The following is a 25,754-nucleotide window of genomic DNA, read 5'->3' on the forward strand; positions in this document are numbered from 1 at the left end:
GCTGCTGTGAATAATGGGTGTACAAGTGTCTACCTGAGTTTGACGTTCAGGCAAGTATGGGTCTGCCCTTTCTTGGCTCTTTGATGCAGAGCAAGTTGCTTCACCTCCCCTTGGCCTCAGTTTCCTCACCTGTGAAATGGGGCGAGTCACTCCAATCTTGTTTACGTGGCGGTGGAGACAGGACAGTGACAGCGGGGACCCAGATATGATGTTTCCCACATCAGTGCTGGGTCAGTAACACCCCCTGTCTACTAACTCTGTGACTGTCTTTTTCCTTTGTGTATGTGTGTGTGTGTGTGTGCAGTTAAGTACATATAAAGTGTACCGTCTGAACCATCGTTCAGTGTAGACTTCAGTGGGTGGCATTCAATATGCTCACATTTGGGGCAGCTGTCACCACCACCCAGCTCCAGACCCTTCATCTTGTGAAACCTGAAGCTAAGTCCCCATTAGACACTAAGTCCAAGTGTCTTTCCCTGCAGTCCCTGGCAACCGCCATGCTGCTGTCTGTCGCTATGATGTTGAGACTTTAAGTGTCTCACGTAAGTGGAATCCCACGCCATTTATCACTTTGTGGTTGGCTCCTTTCACTTAACGCAGTGCCTTCAGGGCCCATCGGACCGCAGTACGGGTCAGAGCTTCCTTTCCTCAGAGGCTGGGCGACACTTCACCGTGTGGATGGGCCACAAGGGGTCATCCGCTCCTCTGTCAGTGGGCACTCGGGCTGCTTCCACCTTCTGGCTGCTGTGGCTAATGGGTGGACAAGTACCTCGATGAGTCCCTGCTTCTAATTCCCTTGGGTACACGCCGGGAAGTGGAATTGCTGGGTCATGGGGTTAGTGTCGATTCTTGCCATCTTGGTTATTGATTTGGAAACTGGAACACTTCGTTTTTCTGTTCCCTGGGAAGATCGTTCCTCACTTTTGTGTTGTTCTTGACGGTTTGCAAAGCCCAGCTCTGAGTTCCTGTCCTCGGGCACAGGTAGCTGGTAAGCAGAGACCAGCCTTCAGGTTGGCCTCCCGGGGCAGGGAAGAGTCAGGATGAGGTCTGCCCACATTGGGTACCAGCCTGGGCTGAGCCCTCTCAGTTAATCCCAGCACCGTCCTGTGAAGTTGGGGACATTTTTGTCCCTTTAATAAATGTCTGCTTTAACCTACTTTCTAGACTGAGAGCTCAGCGTTAGTGAGCATGGAACGTACTCCAAGCTTCATTCTGAGTGTGTGACACCTTTTGCTTGAAATGAATCTTATCCCCATTTTACAGGTGAGAACCTGAGGCACAGAGAGGTCAAGTCACTGGCCTGAGGTCTCAGGGTTGGGAAGGGGTAGGGCTGGGGTGTGAACAAGCTGTGTGCTTGGCTGAAATCACTCCTCTGACTCCCTAGGAGGGGGAGGCAGACACACACATGAAAAATTAAGTGAACAAGACAATTCCAGCTCCCGTAGGGCATGGAAGGTGACAGAGGGGCTGATGTGGTGCTGGTGGCCTTAGGTTGAGGGTCGGGAAAGGCTTCTGGAGGAGGTGACATTGAACTGAGACCTGAATGACAGATGGAGCCAGGCAGGTGACCCAAGAAGATTAGGGATGGTCGGTCCATGCAGAGGCTACAGCATGGAAAGGCCCTCGCTGGGTTTGGAGCCAGCCTGGGGGGCGGGTGGGGAGTGAGCTCTCCCTGCAGCTGTTCATGGGCGCAGCCTTCCCGAGGAGTCACAGCTTTGAGCTGAACGTGGCTGCTGAGGGACGCCTTGTCAACGCCAGTCCCATCTTTGTATAAAACAGTGTTGCTTCGGGTTTGGCTCCCAGATCGGGCTGACTCATGATATTTGTGGAAGTTCCCCCGGATTTCCAGGAGTTTCCAACATCTCGCCTGTGGGTCACGTAGGGTTTCCCTCGGAAGATGCTGCACCATGTGACGACTGGTGTGCTCACAGCGCTGGGGGCAGAGAAGGGCAGAGCCCTGGTCAAGGGAGGCAGCGAGGGCCGCCAGCCCAGGGACAAAATGACAGTGGCCTGCCCGCTAGGACGTCGGCGTCCTCTGATGCGTCAGGCCAGGCTTTCCCCGGCTCTCCTGCTGAGTCATTCGGGACTTGTACCATCATCCCTCCTTTACTGATGGGGAAACTGAGGCTCACGCATGGCCTCAGTGAAGGGTTCGTGGCACCCTGCTCTGCCTGACCCACCCTGTTCTCTCACCCACGATGCGTCACTGCAGTGCGACACGGGAGGGCCCAGCTGGGCCTGAGGGCCAGACCTCAGCTCACCTCTGCTCTTCCTATCAAAGCCCCCCTGCCCAGGCAGGCCCCCTGCACGGAACTCGGATGGACTGGAGTCCAGACACCTTCATGGGGACCTGCTTACATCTGTTCCTTCAGTAGCTTCTCACGGCCCATGGAGACGGCCCCGTCTGGCCCGTGCCTTGGGAGTCGAGTTTAAGGAGTCAGAGTGGCCTCACTGGGTGTGTCTGAAAGCAGCCAACGTTACTTCTTGAAAAATATTTGGTGCCGACGCAGGCGGACTCGTTCTTCCTTCCCCAGAGTAGTCGAGGATGGACGGACACATGACTCAGAACAGACAACATATGGTAGCCCACAGCCCAGCGGCAGCGGGGCGCTGCGGGCGGGTCTGCGCCCAGTGGCTGGGTGGCCCGTCTCAGGAGACGGCACAACCGCCGGAGCAGATGGCCTCTCGCCTTATCGCTCCCGGCTGACATCACGGTGGGGTGGGCTGTTTGTTTTGGCCTGGGTGACGGTTTAAGGCGAATCGATTGGTGCCCGGACCTGTGAGTTCTGCCGGTTGCTCCCAGGACCCTGCCTTGGCCCCTGGGAGAGGCTCCGGAGCCCTGGGAGCGCGGGCCTGGGTGGGCTGCTGGCCAGGGGTGCCGTGGCCGCAGGAAGGACGCCTGTGATCTGGTTTTGCCGAGACCATCTGGCGTCAGGTTCTGGGCAGTTGTGTTTGCCAATTTGATGAGGGGAGTCGGTGGGAGTATTTGGGTTCCGGCTTTTTTTCTTCGGTTGGAATTCTAGAATCCAAGCGTCCCCGAGCTGGCAGGTGCTGTGTGACTCAGCCCTCCCCCTCTGCTCCAGGTGGAGGGCTTTGTGGAAGGCCCCCAAGGGAGGGAGGGAGCGAGGGAATATTTGCATCCCACTCATCCCTCAGGCCTTGCCTGCCAAGCGGGAGGTGCCAGACCCGTTTGGAGAAACTTGCCAAGAGGATCTGTCGAGCTAGTCCTCCATTTCGGCTCCTCTGACTCCTAAATCTGCAATAAACACGGGAGCCCTTTAGCTGGTGTCTGTGCCCCAGAAACCGGCCTGACCTCTCTTCCTGCATCGTCTCCTGTAATCTGTAACCGCCCTTCACGGGAGGAATTACTGCTGTCTTCATGTTATAGCTGAAGAGCCAGGCCCAGAGAGGGCTTAAGGGATTTGCTCAGTGTCACTCAACGAGGAGACAGATGATGCAATCGGACCCGGTCTCAGCGGCCGGAGCCAAAGTCCATGTAACCAATGGGGGGCGGGGCAGCAGCGCGGAGAACAGCATCCGTCACTCTCCCGGTGCAGTGGCTGCTTCTAATTCCTTCCACCTGGATCTCTCCGTGTTCTGATGGTCTGATTTGATTTGGTTTCCATGGAATCTGTTTGCATCTCACCAGGGCCCTGCTGGCAGGGAGCGGAGTTCCTGCGGTGGAGGGAGCGAGCGGAGGGGCTGGGGCAGGAGGGCGGTGGGCAGTGTCCGCGGAGGTCTGGCGCCTCTCTGGATAGCCCTGCCTGGCGGAACTGGGCCAGGGGGCCACCTGATCCCTTTGGGGGCCGGGTGGGGTGGGGAGGCTGATGTCCTTCCCTTCACTTGGAAGCAGATCCGCTCCCGGGGAAAAGGGCAACGGTGACCTTTTCCTAATTCCTCGCTTTCCACACAGTCGCTGCTTGTTTTCCCGCCCCCCTGGCTGAAGCGGGGCAGGAGTCAGAGGCCTGGGCATCCTCAACCCACCCTTTCCCGGCCCCCCCTCCGCGCCCTCTCCCCCAGCCCCGCTTCCTAGGAAGTCGCTGGGACTTAGAACGAACCCCGTGGCCGATGGGGGTGGCGCTCATCTGGGCCAAGGTGAAACCAGCTGTGCCGCCTCTGCCCTGCTCCGCGGTGTCCTGTGTCCTTGTCCGGCACACCTGTGGCACGTTCCGCAGCGTGGGCCAGAGGCAGGTTTGGGGAGCAGCGGAGGCTAGGCCTCTACCCTGTGTGCCCGTGTACCCCAGGGCGTGCCCGGGGCTAGCAGCTTCACGGGGACGCTGGGGAGACACAGAGCCATCCACAGCCCCATCGGGGGGACCTGCCTCAGTGCGTCCCTCTCTAGGGAGTCACAGTGCACGGGACTCATTAAAGGTCCCCTGTCTTCCCGGGCACCCGGCACAGTGTGCGAAACAGATGTCAAAGGCCCAGGCTTTGCCCAGCCAGTGTGGCTCAGCGATTGAGCGTTGACCTATGAACCAGGAGGTCATGGTTCAATTCTCGGTCAGGGCACATGCTCGGGTTGAGGGCTCGATCCCCTGTGTGTGGGGATAGAAACCAATGATGTTTCTATCTCTCTCTCCCTCTCCCTTCCTCTCTGAAATCAATAAAAATACATACTTTTTAAAGGCACAGGCTCTGGACTTGGGCGGTCTCAGGTTCAGCCCCTGCTGCACCATCCAGCTGTGTGGCCTGGGGAAAGTTGCTTACCCTCTCTGGACTTCCGTCTCCTGGGGACAGTCAATACCGAATGGATCCTGAGCACCTGCTGTGAGCAGGAGGCTTTGCCAGGCCCGAGGGGGGGTGGGGGTGTGGGGGGAGGGGGTGTGTGTGTAACTGAGCAGGCCGAGGCAGCCCAGCCTCTCGGAGAGTCGCTTCGGGCTCCACAGCTGTATAAGTTCAAGGCCTCCCAAGTGATGAGTCAACATCTGTTACTCACCCCCACCCCTGGGGGCTGCCAGGGACAGGCATCCTTGATGCCAGCCTGGGCTGGGCGTCCCGTACCTGCCACCAAGATGGTGCCCAGGCCACCACGTACTGAGAATGCCCTTCCCGCCAGGCCCCAAGCTCACCTCCTCCGCTCAGGAACCTGGGGGGTAGGAGGGGGCGTGGCTCACTGTCCTGTTACAGGTGCTGACCCAGGCTCAGGGCTGGGGGAAGGTGGCATTGGGTTTGAACCCTGGTGTCCCAGGCTGGTGGGGGCCTGCCTGGCCAGGCCTATTGTTAGAGGGCGCCTGGGTCAGCTGGGGAGACAATGGAGAGTGTGGCCCCCACAATGGACCATTGTTCCTGCAGCAGCTTCAGGGCTGGGCTGGGCGGGCAGATGATCCCCGGCCCCCACTGGGGCTGGGCCTTTGCTCCAGGGTCTGGGTTTTTCCAGTGTTTCCACAGCAGGAGTGCAGGGCTGGACACGGAGGAGATGCGAGGCGGTCAGGGCGGGTCAGGGCATCTGGCAGGCTCCGAGCTCAGTGGCCCAGGAGCACCCCTGGGCTGGGGAGCTGGGGTTCCCCATGCTGTGCCCTGTTTACCCCCATCAACATCAGGTCATAAGCACGCACGCTTCCCCTGCCACACTGCGAGGCTCCCTATGGCCCACTTCCCACAGGCAAGGGCCCGGGGAGAGGTGCCCCCTTTACCAGCGTCAGGCCTGCTTGCCTTGGGGCCTCACAGGGCGGGCCAGGGAGCCCGTCACTCTGCCTGGGACTTGAAGAAAGTGGGTTCTTGTAAAAACAGAGATGATCTCCCTTCCTGCTCTGGAAGGGGGTGGGGCGGAGCCTGGGAATTGGGGTTGCCTCCCTCCCTCCCTCCTCCCTCCCTCCTTCCCTCCCTCCCTTCCTTTCCTTTCCTTCCTTCCTTCCTTCCTTCCTTTCCCCATGTCCCTCAGATGGACAGCCATGGCTTCCACAGGATGGGAGCCTACCTGGTCCCCTCAGCCCAGCCCTGCGGCCTCTCTCGGGTTAAACCTCTTGCTCTCCATTGGCTACTGCCCCTCCCCCTCTCTCCCTGACCCTTGGGCAGGGCTCTCTGGACCTTGCTTTGCCGCCTGAAGCCCAGTGCTCTCCTGACCAAGGGCAAGGCCCTGGGCGCATCCTCAGAAGCCGTGTTCTAGGCCGGGACGCTGGTGTCCCATCAGGTTTAAGCCACGCCGACCTGCACGCCTCGTGTGACAACCCCTCCGCCTGCTATCTTTCCCCAGGAGCAGGACATCGAGACTCTGCATGGCTCCATCCACGTCACGCTGTGCGGGACCCCCAAGGGAAGCCGGCCCGTCATCCTCACGTACCACGACATTGGCATGAACCGTACGTTCCGGGCCCTGTACTGCCAGAGGGCCGCTCCCGCCCAGGTGGGGGCGGGGGGCTAGGAAGGGCGGGTGGCAGGGAGCCCGGCTGCCTCCCTCTTGCTGGGCCTTCCCGGAGCTATTCTGGGAAGAACTCTTGCCACAGACTAGAAGATTCTAGAATGCAGTGCCCAGAGGCCCGGAGTTGTCTGTGTGCCAGGAGCTGCTGGGAACTCAGGGAGCCCCCCACCGTCCATCTGTGTGACAGTGACCTCTTTTAATGAAGGAATACAATGGTTTTCAGTGTTTGAAGAGTTGTGCAACCATCATCACAATCCATTTATGCACAGTATTACTCAAAAAAAAATCCTGTCGTCTTACCTTTCACCCCAATTTCCAACACCCCCAGCCCCTGGCCACCACTGTCTACTTCCTGTCTGGAAGCATCTGCCCGTCCTGTCATTTTAGAGCAATGGAGTCACACAACATGTGGTCCTCCGTGACTGGCTCCTTGCACGCTGTTCTCACGGCTCATCCACACGTAGCACATGCCAGGACGGCGTGTCTTTTGCCGAGTGACCTTCCATTGTGCGGAGAGGCCGCGTTTGTTGCCCACTCTTCAGTCAGTGGACATCGTTGCTTCCTTGGCTTGGCCGTGTGAATAGTGTGGCTGTGAATGTTTAGACTGAATTTCCAAGATGTTACCCATCTGGGCTCCCCATGTTCCACAGACGGGCATGGCAGTGACGCAGAGTAGAGCGACTCTGTGTTAACGTGATGCAGATGACGGTGAGACGTCCTGTGATGGTTCGGAAGGCACTTGCAGGCTGTCCTGGCCCAGTCATCTCTGTAAACTTGCACGTGGCAAGCCGAACACGTGCTCGATGTTTGATTGACAGACGGCCTAATGTACCTCCCCCTACAGTTTATTCATACCCTTGAGGCTGGAGCTGATGGCAGTCCCTGAAAACCATTGATGTTCTTCACCCTCACGTCTCTTACCTCTCTTCTTTCCGGGTGTCCCCCGGGGCCATTATGTATCAGCTGCTTGCTAGGTACTTTGATAGAGGTCACCTCCGTTCACCGCACCCCAATGAGGGGATGGAACTGCATGTGGTGTGATGCACCCCGTTTTAGAGAGGCTCAGGGGTAGAGTAAGCCAATGGCTGTAGCAAACGACCCGGAACTTCTGCGGCTTCATCCCATATACGATATTTCTCCCTCACTTAACGAGTCAGTGGGCGTTCGCTGTGGCCCCTTCCACGTGGTGGTTCGGGGGCCCAGGCTCCTTCCAGCTGCGGCTCTGCCATCCCCCGGAGCCCCAGAGGCTTCTGCTGGCTCCTCTGCATCTGGCAGGCAGATGACAGAAGGGAGAGAAACCCAGAGGATTGGGGAGCAGGTGTTCCAGGGAAGCAGCAAGCATCACAGGCTATTGGCCAGAACCCGATCACGTGACCGCCTCTAATTACAAGGGAGGCTGGGAAATGTAGTCCATCTGTGTGGCCCAGGAAGAAAAACTGGCCATCTTTGCTTCAGACTCTCAACAGTTAGGAGACTCATCCACGGTCTATAGGAAGTGGGAGATCTGTGCTTTATCGCCTATGCTCCAGCTCCTGTGCCCTGGCCAGTGTCCCCGATGTGAGAGTTTAGGGAACCCAGGGAGAGAGAATGTCAGTGGAGTAACCCCCCCTCCTGCTGGGGCCATGATGGCCATGAGTGACTGGGAAGAAGCAGGAGGCCCCTTCTGGGGTTAAACTGGAAGCTCATCCACCAGGGGGTACAGTACGGTTTATGGACCATCTCCACCTCCCCGAGCACTCCCTTGCCGTGGCCTGTTCTTGCCTTTTATCGCCACAGGAAAGTGGGACAGGGGAACAAAAGATGGGCGTCCGTGCTGTGAGCCGTTTCCTTCTGCTGAATAGGAGCGAAACAAGCAAACATGCACGCGCTTTGCAGGGAGCAAGCCAGCTCATTCCATCCTCACTCACCCCTCTCCTGTCCCCCCCCCCCCCCCCCGCAGACAAAACCTGCTACAACCCCCTCTTCAACTCCGAGGACATGCAGGAGATCACCCAGCACTTCGCCGTCTGCCACGTGGACGCCCCTGGCCAGCAGGACAGCGCGGCGTCCTTCCCCGTGGGGTGAGTGGGGAGCCTGGTGCCCCAGGAGGGGGAGGAAGCCTTACAGGGTGGAAGCAGGTGGTGGGGGAGGCGCTAGACTGGCTCTTCATTTTTTTATTGCGATAAAATATATACTCTTCCGTGGAGCCAAGCCTCAGTGACAGTTATAATCTTTATATGGGGGGAGAGCATAGCAACCCCATCGAGTTGTCGCAGGGATTAAAGGAGCTTACAAAGCTCACCAAATGCTTGGGGTGGGGCCTGGCACACAGGAAGCTGTCGTAAAGGCTTACTTTACAAAGAGGAAGGTGGAGAAAGAGGGATGGAGACATTCTTGCTCATCAGAAAAGGCTGTGTACCCTGAGGGGTGTTCGCAGTGAGGGCCACAGGGGGGCGCTGTGGGGCGTCGGCACACCTGGGCCAGGTTGCCCATGGTCCCTCCCCTTCCGGCCTGTTCCTGTTGACATTGTTAATTTCCTCGGGTCCGGGCTCTCACTAACTCCTCTGTGTGGCTTCTCCCAAGGTACATGTACCCGTCCATGGACCAGCTGGCCGAGATGCTGCCGGGAGTCCTCCACCAGTTTGGGTAAGAGTGAGGGATCCGCTCCCCCCCGCCCCCCACTTCCTCCACCCCAGCCTGCAGGGAGAGCGGCTTCCCGCATCTGCTTTTCCTCTAGCCTCCATCTGGCCTGACCCCGACATAGGCTGCAGTTTAAATATATTTTTATTGATGTTAGAGAGGAAGGGAGAGGAAGAGAGAGATAGAAACACCAATGATGAGAGGGAGGAAGGGAGAGGAAGAGAGAGATAGAAACACTGGGGATCGAGCCTGCAACCTGGGCATGTGCCCCGACTGGGAATCGAACCATGACCTCCTGTTCATAGGTCGATGCTCAACCACTGGGCCATGCCAGCTGGGCCAGGCTGCAGTTTAAAGCTCAGGGAAGAAATGCTCTTGGCTCACTGTCCTCGCTGATTTCTGCTTCCTCTTTATTCCCACTGCTTCCTGCGAGCAGGGCTTTTCTCCTTGAGTGATGACATCACCCGATGCCAGGCTCCCCCCATCCTTTCCTGCTTTCTCTTCTTTCATTGTTTTCTCTTTCCCATGGAACGTTCTGGGTTGCCTGAGCCCTCAGCTCCTCTCTCCCCAGGCCCTTCTTCCTCCAGTGCTCATTTCCTTCTTACGTGAGCCTTTGGTGTGATGATGACACCTCAGACTTCTTGCCCGGTTTATTTTCATGCCAAGTTTTCGAATCCAAAATAAAGCTTAGGAGCGGGAAGAAGCGGGAAGGCCTTCCCGTAAATGCCGGGCAGTCAGGAGAGAAGGGGGGAAGTGGGACGAGTCCCTCAAGGTCACGGCCTTCTGTGAGTCCATAAGGCGTGATGCATTTTAGGTCTGGAGGGCCCAGCAGGCCGGCGGTCCCCACGTTGTCTCGCCGGCTAGCCTTCCTCAGTGGCAACCCGGACAGACCCTGGGGGAGCCGAGGTTCCCCGGGGACAGGGCGTGGGGGAGGGGTGAGGGTGCGCAGGGCTCCTGGCGCTCACATCTTCCGTGACATCAGCTTTCAATTTCTGCTTCCAGGGTGAAGAGCGTCATTGGCATGGGGACCGGGGCTGGCGCCTACATCCTCACTCGATTCGCTGTGAGTTCCTGGGCATTTCTAAAAAATTACGTTTTAGGTAAAATTAATTCAAGGTGAAGGAGGAAAATTGGACAAGCATCAAAAATCCCCAGAGGGAAAAAGAATGATCCATCATTCCATTTCCCAAGGGAGAACCATAGTTGTGTGGTCCAGAGTTGTGCATGCGTGTGTGGTGTGCATGCATGTGTGCGTGCATGTGTGTGTGCGTGCACGTGTGTGTGTGTGTGAGCTTTTTCCTGCACTGACCTGCCATCCAAGTCGTATTCTTCCATCGTCGGCTTTGCTCACTCAGCAGCCGGCTGTGGCAGGTCCCCTTATGCGCCTCCTTGGGGGCTGGAGACTCTGAGAGCAGCACGTGCTCTGGGGCCACGCGAGTCCTCTCCCAGTCCTGCTCCCTCTCTGCTTTGATGTGTGAAGTTCATGCTGTCTCAGGTTGCCGGGCTGTCTCTCACCTCGTGTCTGAATTGCAGCTGAACAACCCCGAGATGGTGGAGGGCCTGGTGCTCATCAACGTGAACCCCTGTGCCGAGGGCTGGATGGACTGGGCGGCCTCCAAGGTGAGCCTGGGCCGGGCCGGTGGGGTCCCGAAACACAGGGGCTGGGAGCCCTCCCCCCTCCCCTGAGGACTGTGGGACTGAGACCCTGCCTAGTGGCACCCTTTTCTGCGACTCCCCACCCCCAGAAAGAGAGCAGGTTCCTCTGCTTTGCTTAGAACAGTGCGTGACCCCAGACATCTGCCATTGGGCACCCGTAGACAGTGCGGGCCAAGCCAGCAGGGTCAGGGCCACAGGGTCAGGGTCCCCGGGCCGGCTCGTACCAGCATCATCTGGGTAGGAGTCTTTGCCGGGGACGGAGCATCGGCTGGGAATGGAAAGATGAGCAAGACCAACGCCTCTCAGCCCAGGACCCTCCTATTCCTAATGAAACAGATGTGCATTTGGTACCAGATGTGCATTTGGTACTGACCCTATGCCACTCAGTGTGACGACAATAATAATTAGCTAGCATGTAGCAGGGGTGGGGAACCTCCGGCCCGCCGGCCCTGTAAGGCCCCCGAAATCGTTCGGTCGGGCCCTGCCAAGGCATCAGGGGTGAGTTAATTAAATGTTGGACCCTGGATCGCAGGCTAGTTTTTAAGTTAATAATTTTGTGTGGCCTGTGAATGACGCTATGCATATCCCAATGGCCCTTGGCAGGGAAAGGGCCCCGCCCCTGGATGGTTACCAGGTGCTAGTTCTGCTCCCTGTTGCTATGTGTGCTTGGCCTGTTGAATCCTCCTGGGACCGTCAGGAGGTGGGGCTGTCATGCCATTCACAGAGGGGGAAACTGAGGCTCCCCGTGGGTAAGGAGGCTGTGCAGAAAGAGAACTGGCTGACTGGAGAGCCCTGGGCCTCCCCGCCTCCTCCCCAGGGCTGTGCTCACAGCTCCCAGGCAGCAGGTGTCCAAGGCCCACCCCCACCCCAGTGCCGCCGGGCTGGGCATAGAAGGGCTGGGCATGTCCCTTCCTGGACACGAGGGGCCCTCATTGTCTCGGGAAGCTCTGCTCTGGCTGGTGGCCTAGGGTTCCTTGTTTATTTAAAAATGATGATTGTTTTTTTCATAAAAGCCCCTGTATTTGCCAAGGAGATGGGGAAACCGCTCTAATTGAAGCAGGACAGAGCCTTTTAACCAGGGGTGATCCTGGCGTCTCATTTTGACCGTGTATTTTTGCCAATGTTGGGGTGGCCGGCGGGGACAGGAAGATGAAAGGGGTCGTGCGCCTCCCCCCCTCCCACCGCGTCCTGGCCGGCCGGCCTGAGACTGCATTTCTCCCTGGAGCACTGGGCCAGCAGGCGGGAGCCCTTCCCTCCGGCCTGCGTGACATTTGGGAGCGGAACACACTCCCTGTTTTTTATTTTATTTTCCAGCAAAGGAAGTGACATTCTACTCAGCCAGTTTGGCTCCTGGGTAACTGCTCTGAGCCAGACGTGGAGGGCTGGGGACATCAGCCATTGGCTGCGTGCAGCCTGAGGAATGTTTGTGGGGTTTTAGTATCTGCACCATATCCTTCCTTTTCGACCCCAGCCCTGGAGAAAAAAGACCTACATCAGAGGTCTACTGTAAGTCAGGCACTGGGGTCAGATCCTGTGACATGTGCGGCCGCTCCCATAATCCTCATCGTGGCCGGGCACTTTGAAGTTCCTGGCAGCCCCAGCTACCGATCGGCAGTCGGAGGTCCAGAGGCTTTGCAGCTGCCCTGGGCCACACAGTGGGGCCCTGGTAGTCAGCACGCATTTATGGAGCTGCTGCTGTCTGTCTAGCACTTAGGGAGCCCCTGTGATATGCCTAGCATTTATGGTTCTCCTGCTGTGTGCCTAGCATTTATGGAGCTTGTGCTGTGTGCCTAGCATTTATGGATCTCCTGCTGTGTGCCTAGCATTTATGGATCTCCTGCTGTATATCTAGCATTTATGGATCTCCTGCTGTATGCATAGCATTTATGGAACTCCTTCTGTGTGCCTAGATTTTATGGATCGCCTACTGTATATCTAGCATTTATGGAGCTCCTCCTGTGTACCTAGCCTAGCACTGTTGTTAGAGAGATAGAAAGCCTAGCACTGTTGTTAGAGAGATAGAAGGAAGGTCATTGATTTCTTTAGTAACCGCAGTGTATTCGGAGAGAGGCGCAGATCTGAGGTGTGGACTCGGGAGCCTGTGTTGAGAGCAAATGCACGGGGTCCTTCCTGCTGACGACTAGTGCGCTCCGGCGCAGGGAAAGCTGGGAGCAGGCGGGTGCGTTCAGCACAGCTGTGCGTGCACCTTCTGCGCCCAGGCTCCGAGCAGAGTGATGGGTGGAGAGCCAGGCCCTGCCTTCTGGGGGCTGCAGGTCTGGAAGGTAACCAGAGGCTGTGACCAGTTCCCGTCCCTGGGGCATCCTCAGACGGAGTGCTGGAGCCCCGAGGGCACGGGGCTGGGCTGGCCTGTCTCGCCCCTGCAACGCCTTCCTCCTAATCCCCCTGTTGTCCTCCCCAGATCTCCGGATGGACCCAGGCCCTTCCGGACATGGTGGTGTCCCACCTCTTCGGGAAGGTGAGTAGGGGCCTGGACTCGGTCAGTTCTCCAGGTTCTTTGGCTGATCTTTTCTTTGAACAGCCAGTTGGCCTCTTTGTCGCTTAAATGCTCGAGAGCGGTTTTGACAACAGCTCGGGCTTGACATCGGCCCCCTTCTTCCCACTCGGGCTCGGGCCGCCTCTGATCGCGGGGTCCATGACAGACACGTCTCCTCTCGCTGCAGGAGGAAATGCAGAACAACGTGGAGGTGGTGCACACCTACCGCCAGCACATCCTTAACGACATGAACCCGGGCAACCTGCACCTGTTCATCAACGCCTACAACAGGTACGGGGGCCGCGGCCCCGCACGGCCATGCCTGCCGGGCTCCCTCCGTAGGGCTGGAGCGTGGGGTGAGGCAGAGGGGGCTGTAGTAACTGTAGGAGAGGCAGCCCCTGAATTTGAGCACATGGAGCAACAGGACGGGGTGCCCTTAGCCAGGTGTCTCCTGGAGTGCTGAGCCCTAGGCCAGGAGCCGGGCTACCACTCCACACCCGGGGGAAGCCAACGTGAGTGGGACCCAGTCACACCCTCAGAGTTGGGAGTACGTGCCTGCGCCCATGGTGACCCTAGGAAAGGACAGGTGTGGGGACAGGTGTGGGGACAGGTGTGAGGACAGGTGTGGGGACAGGTGTGAGGACAGGTGTGAGCACAGATGTGAGGACAGGTGTGGGGACAGGTGTGGGAACAGGTGTGGGGACAGGTGTGAGGAAGGTGTGAGAACAGATGTGAGGACAGGTGTGAGCACAGATGTGGGCACAGATGTGAGGGAGAGCTGCGAGAGAAGCAAAGCAATGGGGGTGGGAGGAATCCAGGGAGGCTGCTGGGAGGGGGTGAGTCATTGCCACGATACGTAACGCCTGCACACGGCCTCTGGCAAGAACGCAGGCCTCTTATCCGTAACTGGGTGCCTGTCCGGAGCTCACTGGAGGAGGGGCAGCTCGGGGCCACGGGTGCGAGCCCGAAGTTCTGGAACTTGGGGAGCTCGCTCAGCCTGCGGAGCGAGCGCTACCCGGCCCCTCAGAGGGGCCAGGAGTGAGCTCACGGGCTCTGTCTCCTCCTCGAATGGCCCATGGCAGGACCTCCTGGCTTTGGCTCAGTGGGAGGGCTTCCCCGGTGGATGGGGCGGCCCTGCTGATGTAATTAATGGTGCTTTCGTCCGCCCTCTGTAGCCGGCGGGACCTGGAGATCGAGCGGCCGATGCCGGGAGTGCACACAGTCACCCTGCAGTGAGTTGTTTTCTCCCCCGTCTCTGTCTGGTTTGCTTGGCGCCCAGGTGCCCGCACGGCCTTCTTTCCGAGTTTGGCAGGACTGCCCTGTGCCAGGACATCGCCAGCAGTGAGAACCGGATGTGCCCCCTCCCCCCAGGGCAGGGCACGCCCAGTCTCACTCTTCTCCCTGTGCAGGTGCTCAGCTCCCGGGTGGCCCCAAGACCCAGGGTGGAGCTTGGGGCTCAGAGAAGTGCTGACTGCACTTTGGACAGAATTCATTAAGCACCTACTTGACGTTGAATACTGTGCCTGCCTTGCCTCACAGCGCCTGGGGATGAAGGGGGCACGGGACCCACCCTAAGAGCCCTCCTAAGCCAGGGGGAGAAGACAGTCTCGGAAACAAGCAGCTGTGTCCCCCCGAAAGTGACTGTCATTGTTTGGTCCCTTGAGGGGGCCGTGTTATCCCACACCTGCACTCGACACATGCCATTTCCCTGTCAGCTTTGTCCTTGGTGTCTCTGAGCTTGATTGCTGACCACATCCTACTCAGCCTTCCTTGAGGAGAGGGTGTTTAAAATAGAAGAACATCAGAGCATAGAAATTCTCTGGTGAAATTCATTCTAAAGTGTCAATGACTTACCGATCGATTTTATTCTAAGAACAAAGCAGAGGATGGAGGGAAATGAGCCAAGGGCCCTGGAGAAAACAAAATAATGTTGTGAGGACCTTGGCAGGCCTGGGAGTGTGCGGGTCTTTCAATGAACCGTGTGTTAACCCCCCTCTTCCCCTGCCCCCAGGTGTCCTGTGTTGCTGGTGGTTGGGGACAGTTCTCCCGCCGTGGATGCTGTGGTACGTAGACACCAACCACTGGTTTTTGTGCTTAATTCAGCATCCACACCCTCCCCATCTCTCTCCTTTCCTCCACCCACCCGGGCAGGTGACATCTTCTAAATGCCACCCTGGCCTTTGGGCAGAGGCCCAGCCACCAGCCTCTTTCCCTGGCGACTGTCAGCCTGGGTGCCTGGCCATGGGCCCTCCGCCTCCCCTCCCAGGCCCCCTCCCTGCCCATCTGCCTCCTGCCGGCTTGTTTCTATGAGCGTGTTTCCCACTTGGCTTCCTGGCCAAGACGCTTTCCTCCCATTTGGGAGGCCTGGCTGGTGCCTGACTGTCTGGCAGGACAAGGGGCACCTGGGAGCTGGGCTTAGGCATGGTTTTCCGGCTTCTGTCACCCTTTAATTCCCACCAGGGGACTGCAGAGCAGCATCCGCCCTGGTTCATGTCACAGAGACGTGCCTTTGTTGTCATTGCCCCGGGGGCAGATGCGCCCATAGAGGTGTATTGTTCACATATGGGGAGAGGAGGCTCTCCCACAGGCACTTGGCACATCACAGGGCACGAGCCGGCCTTCTGCCCGGTGCCCATGTGCTGTTAGGGGGGCCGGGACATGGAAGACAGGGGGCAGCTTGGTGCAGGGGGTCACGTATGAAGAATGATGTTTGGGCCTGGGGTGTCCGACCTAGAGACTCACCGGCCTCAGGTGGCTGAAGAAGGCCAGTCATTTAGTGAATATTTCTAGAGCACCTTCTGCATACTCGGGAGTCTTCCTAACCACCCCTCAACTATAGCAGCCTCCTTTTATCGATGCGGGGACTGAGGCTCAAAGAAGTTACGTAACTTGTCACACAGCTAGTGATGGCAGGGCTGGAGTTGAAAGCCACATCTGTTTACTTTATAGATATAATTTCAGAGAGGAAGGGAGAGGGAGAGAGAGAAATATCAATGAGAGAGAATCATTGATGGGCTGCCTCCTGCACTTCCCATGCTGGGATCGAGCCCACAACCCAGGCATGTGCCCTGACTAGGAATCCAACTGTGACCTCCTGGTTCATAGGTCCACGCTCAAACACTGAGCCATGCCGGCCGGGCAAAAGCCACATCTGTTTAATCTCAGAGCCCACGTTCTTTCTTCTGTGCCCATGGGAACACTGGAGTGCCTGAGGATGGTGGTGGAGGGAACCGGGGGGGGGGGGAGGGGGAACAGAGCCCGGGGAGAAGGTGTGACTTGGGCTCCAGTAGAAAATTAACAGATTTCTCCTCCCTCTCCTTGTCCAGGTGGAGTGCAACTCAAAGCTGGACCCAACCAAGACCACCCTCCTCAAGGTACAGGGAACGTGAGGAGGGTTGGCATGTGCCCTTAAAACTCATGGGTTTTCTGCAAAAATTGAGTTGTGCCTGGTTTAGGCAAAGCTGGGGGTCAGACAAGATAGAAATAACGATTTACTATCTGTTCACACACTTCTCCTGGGTGCTGGCTGGTAAGGTGAGAGGTCAGAGGAGAGGACCCCTCCGTGGGACCCCAGGAGTCTATTGCCCTTGGGATCTGACCTTGACCCTGGGCTGTAGGGTGGGCCCGAGTCACCGGCTCTCACTGACCCCTTCTGGCCCGTTTCCCTCAAAGCCATCCGTGCGCTGCTGCTGGGGGCCCCTGGGCCAGGCCCGTCATCACCCCTCCCGGGGACATGCCACACGTGACTGGAGTGGCTTTAAGAAGTGCCCAGGGCTTTAGGTTTGGTGATTTTGTAGCCACTTGGGGAGTGGGCACGTTTCCCCAGGGCGGCCCATCAGGAGCCCCCTGAGGCCGAGGTCTCGAGCCTGGCAGTCTCTTCCCGAGGGGGTCTGTGCAGGGCACGTGTGCCGGGGCCTCCTCCAGCTCCGCCTGGCCCAGCTGCTGCCGCTCAGGTGGGACAGTGCCCACCCTGGGTTCTCGGGGAACAGAGTAAAATGATCGATGGGTATATTAGAAGGTGCACGTCACGGGCCAAGAAAGGCAGTGCCGGGGCCGATAGAAGTAAAAGCAGCCTTGCTGGGTGGGGCTGGGCGTTTGCCACCCATACTGCGCCAGCCCCCTCAGCAGCACAGGCAGCAGACAGGGCGCGGGCAGGGAGGTGGGCAGGGAGGCAGGCAGGGCGTTGCACATTTGGAGCCGGTTCGCAGAGGGGGATTGCCTCCACGGGGGCGATCGCACTAACCAGCCTCCTCTCTCCCAGATGGCGGACTGTGGCGGCCTCCCGCAGATCTCCCAGGTGAGTCCCTCCTGCCACCGCCCGGGTGGAGGCCTGTGCCCCTGAGACCTGTCGCTGCTTCCCCTCCTTGCCTGGTCACCCCCCCCCCCGCCCATGTCCTCTGATGACGCACGTTACCGTTCACAGCGCTTGAATGTGAGGACTCACTGACCTCCCAGAAGCCCCTGGGAGGAGATGACAGGGGCCCCGAGTGAGGCATTCGTCCAGAGGACACAGCTGGGCAGTCGGGGGCCGGGGTCTAGGTCTGCCCGACCCAGCGCCCACAGGTTGCCACGTGCAGCTAGGAGTGACCCTGTGGGGTAGGGACCAGCTCTTCGATTCATGGGGCCCCGCTAACTTCAAGGGCTGTCAGATAGAAAAGGGAGAGTCATGCCCGGCCGGTGTGGCTCAGTGGTTGAGCATCAACCTATGAACCAGGAGGTGGCAGTTCCATTCCAGGTCAGGAAGAGGGAAATCAGACCAGCAGAGGGGAGAGATTGCCCATGGTCTCCCAGGGGAGCCGTCTGGGCCCAGGCACCCCCATTCCAAGCCCGCACTCCTGCTCCCCTGGGCCCTGCAGAGCTCCCTGGCCCTCCTCAGCCCCGCGAATTTGACTTTTCCTCCCTCGTCAAAGCTCATTTCGGTCCCTACGATGACCCATACTCCTTCCTGTACTTTGTGTGCGGTCATTGTAGGGACCGAAATTAGCTGGGCCCAGGTCATTCATGAATGTGACCACGGCCACAGCTCACGTGGCCATCCGTGACCCGGACCCCCGGGGACTGACTCCCCTGTCCCCTCTTTTCTCTCGCAGCCAGCCAAGCTCGCGGAGGCCTTCAAGTACTTCGTGCAGGGCATGGGATACAGTAAGTATGGCATTTCCCGGCAGGCGCCGGGCCAGGGCCGGGTGGGAGCTGGGAATGCGATGCCCCGAACCGGGTTCGGATGAGAATTCTGTGTCGTCCTGGCCAGCGGCGGCTCCTGGCACATGGGCGGGGCGGGGAGAGATGGGTGCAGGGAGGGGAGCTGGGCAGTCTCCCTGGCCCCACAGCGGCTCCTTGCACACGGGCGGGTCGGGGAGAGAGAGGTGCAGGGAGGGGAGCTGGGCAGTCTCCCTGGCCCCACAGCGGCTCCTTCGCCCTCCAGGCTTGAGCAGAGTTGTCTCACACCAGGGGGTGTTTTTAGCTTTAGGGGAAGCCTAGCCTTCTAGGCACCAAGACGACAACAAACAGTGCGACAGACCATGGAAACCTTTTTAGTTCTGATTATTGCTTTCCTAAGGGACTTTCCGTTGTCGCGATGATGGTGATGATGAGGCTGTTGCTGCTGATGGTTATGAAGGATTATTAATGAATCCTTCATTTTTTTTTTCTCATTGAGCCATCCCAGTAATCCCACAAGATACTCTAATTCTAATTTACAAGTGACAAAACGGAGGCAAGGGGCAGAGCAGGGATCTGTGAAAGTTCTTTAAAAAATACAAAGCTTCAAAAAACCAAACAAAAACAAACCACTATAAAGCTCTGAGTAAGTGGGTGATCAAGTTGCTGCTAATGAGGACCGAGCGTGTCTTTGCTAAAACTTTACATTTGGGCCCTGGCCGGTTTGGCTCACTGGATAGAGCGTTGGCCCTCGAAGGGCCCGGGGTCCGATTCTGGTCAAGGGCACCTACCTCGGTTGCAGGCTCCATCCCGGGCCTGTTCGATGGATGTGTCTCTCACATCAATGTTTCTCTCTCTGTGTCTCTCCCCCTCCCTTCCACAATCGCCCCCCAAGAAACCCCCCAAAACAAAAAAACCCAATGGAAAAATATCCTCCGGTTAGAATTAACAACAGCAAAAAACCCATTAGATTAGGGAGTTGACGGGAACACAGTGGCATGATTCAAGAACGGCTGCTTCCTGTGTCATGTTCACGTGTATTCATCAGACACGTGCAGTCCTTGTTGGAAAGGCAGCCCAGGACCCGGACAGACAAGGCCAAGGCCGAACACCCCACCGGGCCGTCCTGCGGCTGGTGCTCGGAGGGGCATGGGCTGTGGCCTGGCCCGAGGTGGCGTCTCTGGCTCTCCTGCCCACTGCTCGGGTTATAATCCACGTGCCCATCTGAACAGGGGCGTCTTTGTACGTCTGATGTCGTTCACTTTTTTCTCGGAGGCTTCAGCTGTTTGCTCGTTTAAAATAGTCACAGTGCGTCTGACCGCAGCTCCCAGGCGGGCCTCAGTCATGCTTGGTGTCTGTGAGGCTGAGAGCGGGTGGGGTCCGTGTCCCCAGGTGCCCTCTGCCAACAGAAATCAGCTGCCCGCGGGCCTGAGCCACTCTCCCCATGGGAATAGCGCCACCGCCCTGCTCACCTTGCAGGGTGCGAGCCCGACTTCTTTACCTAGGCCTCCGCTGGGCTCAGATTTTTGCTCTGAAAGTGAATTCTGGCCCTGGCTGGTTTGGCTCAGTGGATTGAGCATCGGCCTGCAGACTAAAGGGTCCCAGGTTCGATTCTAGTCAAGGGCACATGCCTGGGTTGTGGGCTTGATCCCCAGTAGGGGGCGTGCAGGAGGCAGCCGATCAATGATTCTCTCTCATCATTGATGTTTCTCTCTCTCCCTCTTCCTTCCTCTCTGAGATCAATAAAAACATAGAAAAAAAAAAGATGCTCGGCCAGGTGGGCACAGAGCAGGCCCCAGGCTGGCGTGTGGCTGCTCCTAGCGTCCTCCCACCCTAACGGCGCTCTCCTCTCTCCCCAGTGCCCTCTGCCAGCATGACCCGCCTGATGCGGTCCCGCACGGCCTCGGGCTCCAGTGTCACGTCCCTGGAGGGGTCCCGCAGCCGCTCCCACACCAGCGAGGGCACCCGCAGCCGCTCCCACACCAGCGAGGGCACCCGGAGCCGTTCCCACACCAGCGAGGGCGCCCGCCTGGACATCACCCCCAACTCCGGCTCCACTGGGAACAACGCCGGGCCCAAGTCCATGGAGGTGTCCTGCTAGGTGGCCTGCGAGCACCGCCGCCCCCTGGACTGTGGGACCATAGTAGCTGCCCCCTCCTCCCGCCCTCCCCAGCCCCCGCCCGCCATACCGCACGCAACTCGGTATTAACCCCAAGCTAGTTTTGTACGAGGGAGCTCTGGCCATGACTTTAGATGGGATTTGTCCAGGGCGCCCCCTCCAGGGCCAGGCGGGGTGGACCAAAGCATCTCAGTGTCCCCTGTGCATTGAAGAGTGGCCTGGTGGCCGCTGGCTTCCCCTCCCTCCGAGATGCCAAACCGCCCCAAACAAGAAACACAGCAGGAAATAGGTCCTAATCCAGGCCTAGGCCGACCGGGGCATCTGGGCTCTCAGGGGCCTTTGGGGGAAGTCAGCCCACCTGCTTCTGTTTCCTCTCCTGCTAAAGACAAACCCACCCAGTTTCTGGAAACAATACCCTCCTCTGGTTTGGGGAGGAGGGAGCAGCGAGCCCAGGGGGGTGGGCTGGTGTAGGCAAAACAGGCCGAGGGAAAAGAGGCGGAGCTTACTGGGAGGCTCAGAGAGTTTGGAAAAGCAAATCTACATAGCTCACCTGAAATCGATTTTTAAAGTTCGCGCATGCACACACTTTGCAATGCCGACGTGCGCACGCAGACCTGCTTTCCTGACATTTGTTTTTCATGAACACAAAGGCGGGGACAGATCCTCCTGGCTTTGCTGCAACAACAACAAAACCCGTCGGCAAGTGCTTGGCATCATGGGTTTAAAGCTTTGGCTCTGCTCTCTCCTCCTCCCCCTCAGCCCCTGCTTCCCACCCCCAAGACAGGAGCGAATGGTTATTTCCTTCGCGGGGAAGAGCCTCTAAATATGGGGGTGCTTTCCTGGAGATGGGACATTCCCAACAGCTGTGCCCGCTGCCAGGAATGTCCATGCTGCGGGGCAGGGCGGGGGCGGGGTTTGGGCACCAGATGTAAATAACAGACTCCTGTGGTTGGGATGGAATCCAGGGTAGTTGTGATTTCTGTGGATCTCCTCCTGGTTTCGAGCGAGACCTTCTGTGATTGAGTTCAATCATGGTTGAATCTGAGCTTGACGGCCCAACCTTTCTGACCCGGTTACATTCCCGGATCTTCAGATAGACCTGTTGGCTTTTGTACGGGATGGGGACTCCGGGGGGTGGGGGAGCAGGTGTAAGGGTTCTGGAATGTGTATCCCCTGGGATCTCCTTCCCTCTCCTGCCTCCCGCTCCTCCCTGCACCCCTAACCTCCCCTCTCTGAATGGGGCGGCACCACTGACATGTTTGGGTCACGTTCCCATACTACTGCCTTTCGATTTTCATCCCGGCTAACCATGCATCTGCTAGGGAGTTTGGTCAGAGGGAATGGGACGTTGTGAATCGGCCGCTGGGACCCTGGAGTTGGTGGAAGGGAGTAATCAGGCCTTGCAGGCAGCATGAGGGGTCATGAACGAGTCCGTCATGAACGAGTCCATCCACCTGCCGCCTTCTATGGGAGGTGTCCCCTGACCTCGAGCAGAGGGTAGTGGCTGGATCCAGACAGAAAACTGCTGTGTACACGTCTCTCCAGAGGAGTTTCTTAACGAGATATTTGTATTTATTTCCAGACCAATAAATTTGTAACTTTGCAGTGAGGTGTCCTTTTTCTCTGCGGAGAGCGTGCGTGCGGCGCCGAGGTTTAAGGGCGGCCTTTCCTTCCCTGGGCCCCGGCCACTGGTCCCTCGCCTGTGGCTTCATAGAGCATCGCTGCCCAATAAAAATGCAACGTGAGCTTCCCATTTTCTTTTTAAGATAAATATTTTTTATTGATTTCAGAGAGAAAGGGAGAGGGAGAGAGAGAGAAACACCAATGATGAGAGAATCATGGATCGGCTGCCTCCTGCACAACCCCCATTGGGGATCGAGCCCGCAACCCGGACATGTGCCCCTGACCGGGAATCGAACTGTGAACTCCCGGTTCATAGGTCGACCCTCAACCACTGAGCCATGCCGGCCGGGCAGCGTCCCATTTTCTGGTGGCCACATGAAGAAAGAAAGAAAAGGTGAATTTAACTTTAGCAATGCATGTAACCCAGGGAATTGGCATACTCCCGTTTCAGCGTAGACTCAGTGTAACAGTCATTCAGGGGTGTCATTCTTTTCTTTATGCCTCAAAACCAGCGTGTAATTCACACCACAGCAACCCCAGGCCAGTGCCCAGCAGCCTGGGGGGCACAGCAGCAGTGGGTACGGCTCCTCGACCTGCACAGACAGGGAAATAGCCTTTGTACAGTTTCTTTTCCTTTTAGACATGTCTGTGGAAAGGCCACTCCTTTCCTCACACCCAATCACAACCACTCGAATGCGTGTTTCTACTGAGAAAGGAAAAAGTAAATCCAACAGGTTTTAGTACAACCTCTCATTTTTGTCTCAACTTAAGATCAGTTTAAAATTCACAAAACAGTGACAAAGATAGCACGGTGAGCTCCCGGAGACCCCTGCTAACGTAAGAAACATTCAAAATGTTAAAACATTAAACGTTTTTGTGAGTTTATTGGAGCCAACCTGTCGACAATTGCTGGGAAGCAGAATCTCATTGCATTGAGAGAATGTTCTGGAGAAGGGCGGTTCTGCACCACGTTCTATCCATTGCAATCGAAGGAGGAGACCTTAGTGGGTGAGATGAACTCCATTGGTGATAGGATAGGGAGGCGGGAGAAAGCAAAGCAGGGAACCTCTGGGATTGGATAAAAAGTGAAATGACGGACACATGCTTCCTTTACTCGGGTGCAGGACAGTTAACAGTCAACAATGAACAGGATAACAGGAGGGAGTTTGTGGTCCCCGCCCTAGCGCCTTGGCTGTGCCCTGAGGGGCCCCGGAAAAGGGAAGTTACAAGTTACCCCGACATTCCACAGGTATGTTACCTTAGATGCAGAAAGACCATAGACTCATAGTTGGTCTTTGTCAGGGAAGATACTGGCCTAGGACATGACTACCCACTATAAACTTTTTAATTTCAAAAGTTTTAACGGCAGATCATCCTTTAGGTCTCTGAGTGTGCAAGGCCGCCCGCAGGCCCCCCCTGAGTTAGTCACGTTCGCATGTGGCCCGTTTTAGTCCACGCCTCACACTCAGTTTCCCTTATTATTTTTAACTTTATTTTTATGTTTAAATTGATGAGAGAGAGAGAAGCATTGATTTGTTGTTCCACTGACGCATGCATTCCTTGGCTGCTTCGCGTATATGCCCTGACCGGGGGTGGAACCCACAACCTTGGTGCATTGGGCCGATGCTCTAGTGGTCGGCAAACTGTGGCTCGGCAAACCGCGGCTCGCGAGCCACATGCGGCTCTTTGGCCCCTTCAGTGTGGCTCTTCCACAAAATACCGACTTCTGTGCATGGGCCACGAAGTTTCAATCGCACTGTACCTGCGTGCGCGCACGTGATATTTTGTGGAAGAGCCACACTGAAGGGGCCAAGAGCCGCATGTGGCTCTCGAGCTGCGGTTTGCCGACCACGGCTCTAACCAACCGAGCTACTCGGCCAGAGTCCCCTTGTTCTTATTAATGTCTTAGGTTATTGTGGCACGTCGGTCACGACTAAGAAACCGACACTGATACATTATTATTGACTAAGCTCCACGCTTTATTGGGATTGCACGAATTTTGCCCCACCGTCCCTTCCTGCCCCAAGACCCGCCCCAGGACACCCAGGGCCTGTAGTCACGCGGCCTTAGCGCCTGGCCTGTAACAGCTTCTCACTCGCTGTTGTGACCTGGAGAGTGTGAGAAGCCCGGCCAGGCTTTGTGTGGGGCGGCCTCCATGGAGGTGTGCACCATGCTTTCCTCTGGTTCCGTTAGAGTTTGCGTCCTCGGACTGAAGGCCCTGGAGGCCCTTCTCATGGTGGGTCAGCATCGTTTATCGCCGATGAGCTTAACCTTGATCACCTGGCACAGGTAGCCTTTGCCAGGTTTTTCCGCTGTCCTTACCTTTTCCACTCCCCTTTCCAAGCAAGGCACCAAACACAGCCCACACTTAAGACGCCCTCCCTTTTATTTCATTTTTAAATGTGTTTTTAATTGATTTTTAGAAAGAGAGGAAAGGAGAGGGACAGGGAGATAGAAATACCATGAGAAAGAAACATCATCTATCAGCTGCCTCCTACACACCCCAGCTGGGGGAGTCAAGCCTGAAATCCAGGCATGTGCCCTGATGGGGAATCGAACCAGCAACTTCCTGGTGTTCAACCACTGAGCCACACCCGCCGGGCAAGTCACACACACCCCCACCCCCCTAAACAGCGCCATGCTGTCACTCATTCTGGTTTTTCTTCATTTGCCCTGAGGAGTGTCTGAGTGGGTCATCGGCGGTAAACACAAAGCCGGCCGCGGGGTGCGGAGTGGACGGGCTGCAGTCGGGCCCGTGGCTCAGGAAATGGGTCTGGGAGTTGCTGACTCAGTGCAGAGGGTGAGACAGCATCCCAGCCGGGGGGCCGCGTGCACAACAGCACGGAGGGTGGGAGACGTGTGCCTGCCTGAGAAAGCCGTGGTCCAGACCCGGGCGGGTGACTGTGTGTGTTGTATGTGGCCAGAAGCCAGGCAGGGAGAGGGTTAGACGCCTAAAATAAAACCCCTAGGATTACAAAAGCAACCACTTACAGGGAAGGAGAACTGCCCAAGTGTGGCAATCGGGGGACACAGCAACACGTACTTCTTTTTGTTTTTCTTTTCTTTTAAATATTTTTATTTCAGAGAGGAAGGGAGAGGGAGAGAGAGAGAGAATCGTCAATGGTGAGAGAGAATCACTGATGGGCTGCCTCCTGCACGCCCCCTACTGGGGAGGGAGCCTACAACCTGGGCGTGCGCGCTGACTGGAAATTGAACCTTGGTGTCCTAGTTCAGTGGTCTGCAAACTCATTAGTCAACAGAGCCAAATATCAACAGTACTTCTTCAAAACACAGTGGGCCTTGACTTATAAATTTAATTCGTTCCGAGACCGAGCTCGTTAAGGAGCTCGTTAACTCAAATTACTCTATCAACTCAATGCAAAAAATCGGCTGAGAGACAGCTGGTGTCTCAAAAAACTCGTTAATCGGGACACTTGTAAGTCAAGGCCCCACGGTAGACTCTCCCAGGCCGAAAACCGACTTCTGCGCATGGGCCACGAAGTTTCAATCGCACTGTACGTGCGCCCGCACGTGTTATTTTGTGGAAGAGCCACACTCAAGGGGGCCAAAGAGCCGCATGTGGCTCTGGAGCTTCAGTTTGCCGACCACGGTCCTAGTTCATAGGTCGATGCTCCACCACCGAGCCACACCGGCTGGGCTCAACACGTACTTCTTTACGAACAAGTTAGATAGTAACGAGGAGGCGGGCTCCGTGGAACTGCCAAGCG

General features: G+C 57.1%; 1 protein-coding gene across 4 annotated transcripts in view; it reads left to right on the forward strand.

Moving 5' to 3' along the window:
• NDRG1 (N-myc downstream regulated 1) overlaps window positions 1-21,833 on the forward strand; it is a 37,842-nt gene extending 16,009 nt beyond the window's left edge. For 3 of the 4 annotated variants that reach the window (XM_023748354.1, XM_023748355.1, XM_023748356.1), the window contains 14 exons: window positions 6,194-6,299; window positions 8,135-8,173; window positions 8,298-8,418; window positions 8,921-8,983; window positions 9,980-10,040; window positions 10,511-10,597; window positions 13,053-13,109; window positions 13,315-13,418; window positions 14,303-14,359; window positions 15,139-15,190; window positions 16,454-16,501; window positions 17,389-17,424; window positions 18,218-18,269; window positions 20,144-21,833. In XM_023748354.1, the coding sequence (XP_023604122.1) occupies window positions 6,194-6,299; window positions 8,135-8,173; window positions 8,298-8,418; window positions 8,921-8,983; window positions 9,980-10,040; window positions 10,511-10,597; window positions 13,053-13,109; window positions 13,315-13,418; window positions 14,303-14,359; window positions 15,139-15,190; window positions 16,454-16,501; window positions 17,389-17,424; window positions 18,218-18,269; window positions 20,144-20,385 (1,125 nt within the window). In that variant the 3' untranslated portion in view covers window positions 20,386-21,833. The remainder of the gene's footprint in view (window positions 1-6,193; window positions 6,300-8,134; window positions 8,174-8,297; window positions 8,419-8,920; window positions 8,984-9,979; window positions 10,041-10,510; window positions 10,598-13,052; window positions 13,110-13,314; window positions 13,419-14,302; window positions 14,360-15,138; window positions 15,191-16,453; window positions 16,502-17,388; window positions 17,425-18,217; window positions 18,270-20,143) is intronic. The other variant, XM_006107622.3, reaches the window with a different exon arrangement.
• The last annotated feature ends 3,921 nt before the right edge of the window (window positions 21,834-25,754 follow it).

Source organism: Myotis lucifugus, unplaced genomic scaffold, assembly GCF_000147115.1.
Source record: "Myotis lucifugus unplaced genomic scaffold, Myoluc2.0 scaffold_1305, whole genome shotgun sequence".
Lineage (NCBI taxonomy): Eukaryota > Metazoa > Chordata > Mammalia > Chiroptera > Vespertilionidae > Myotis > Myotis lucifugus.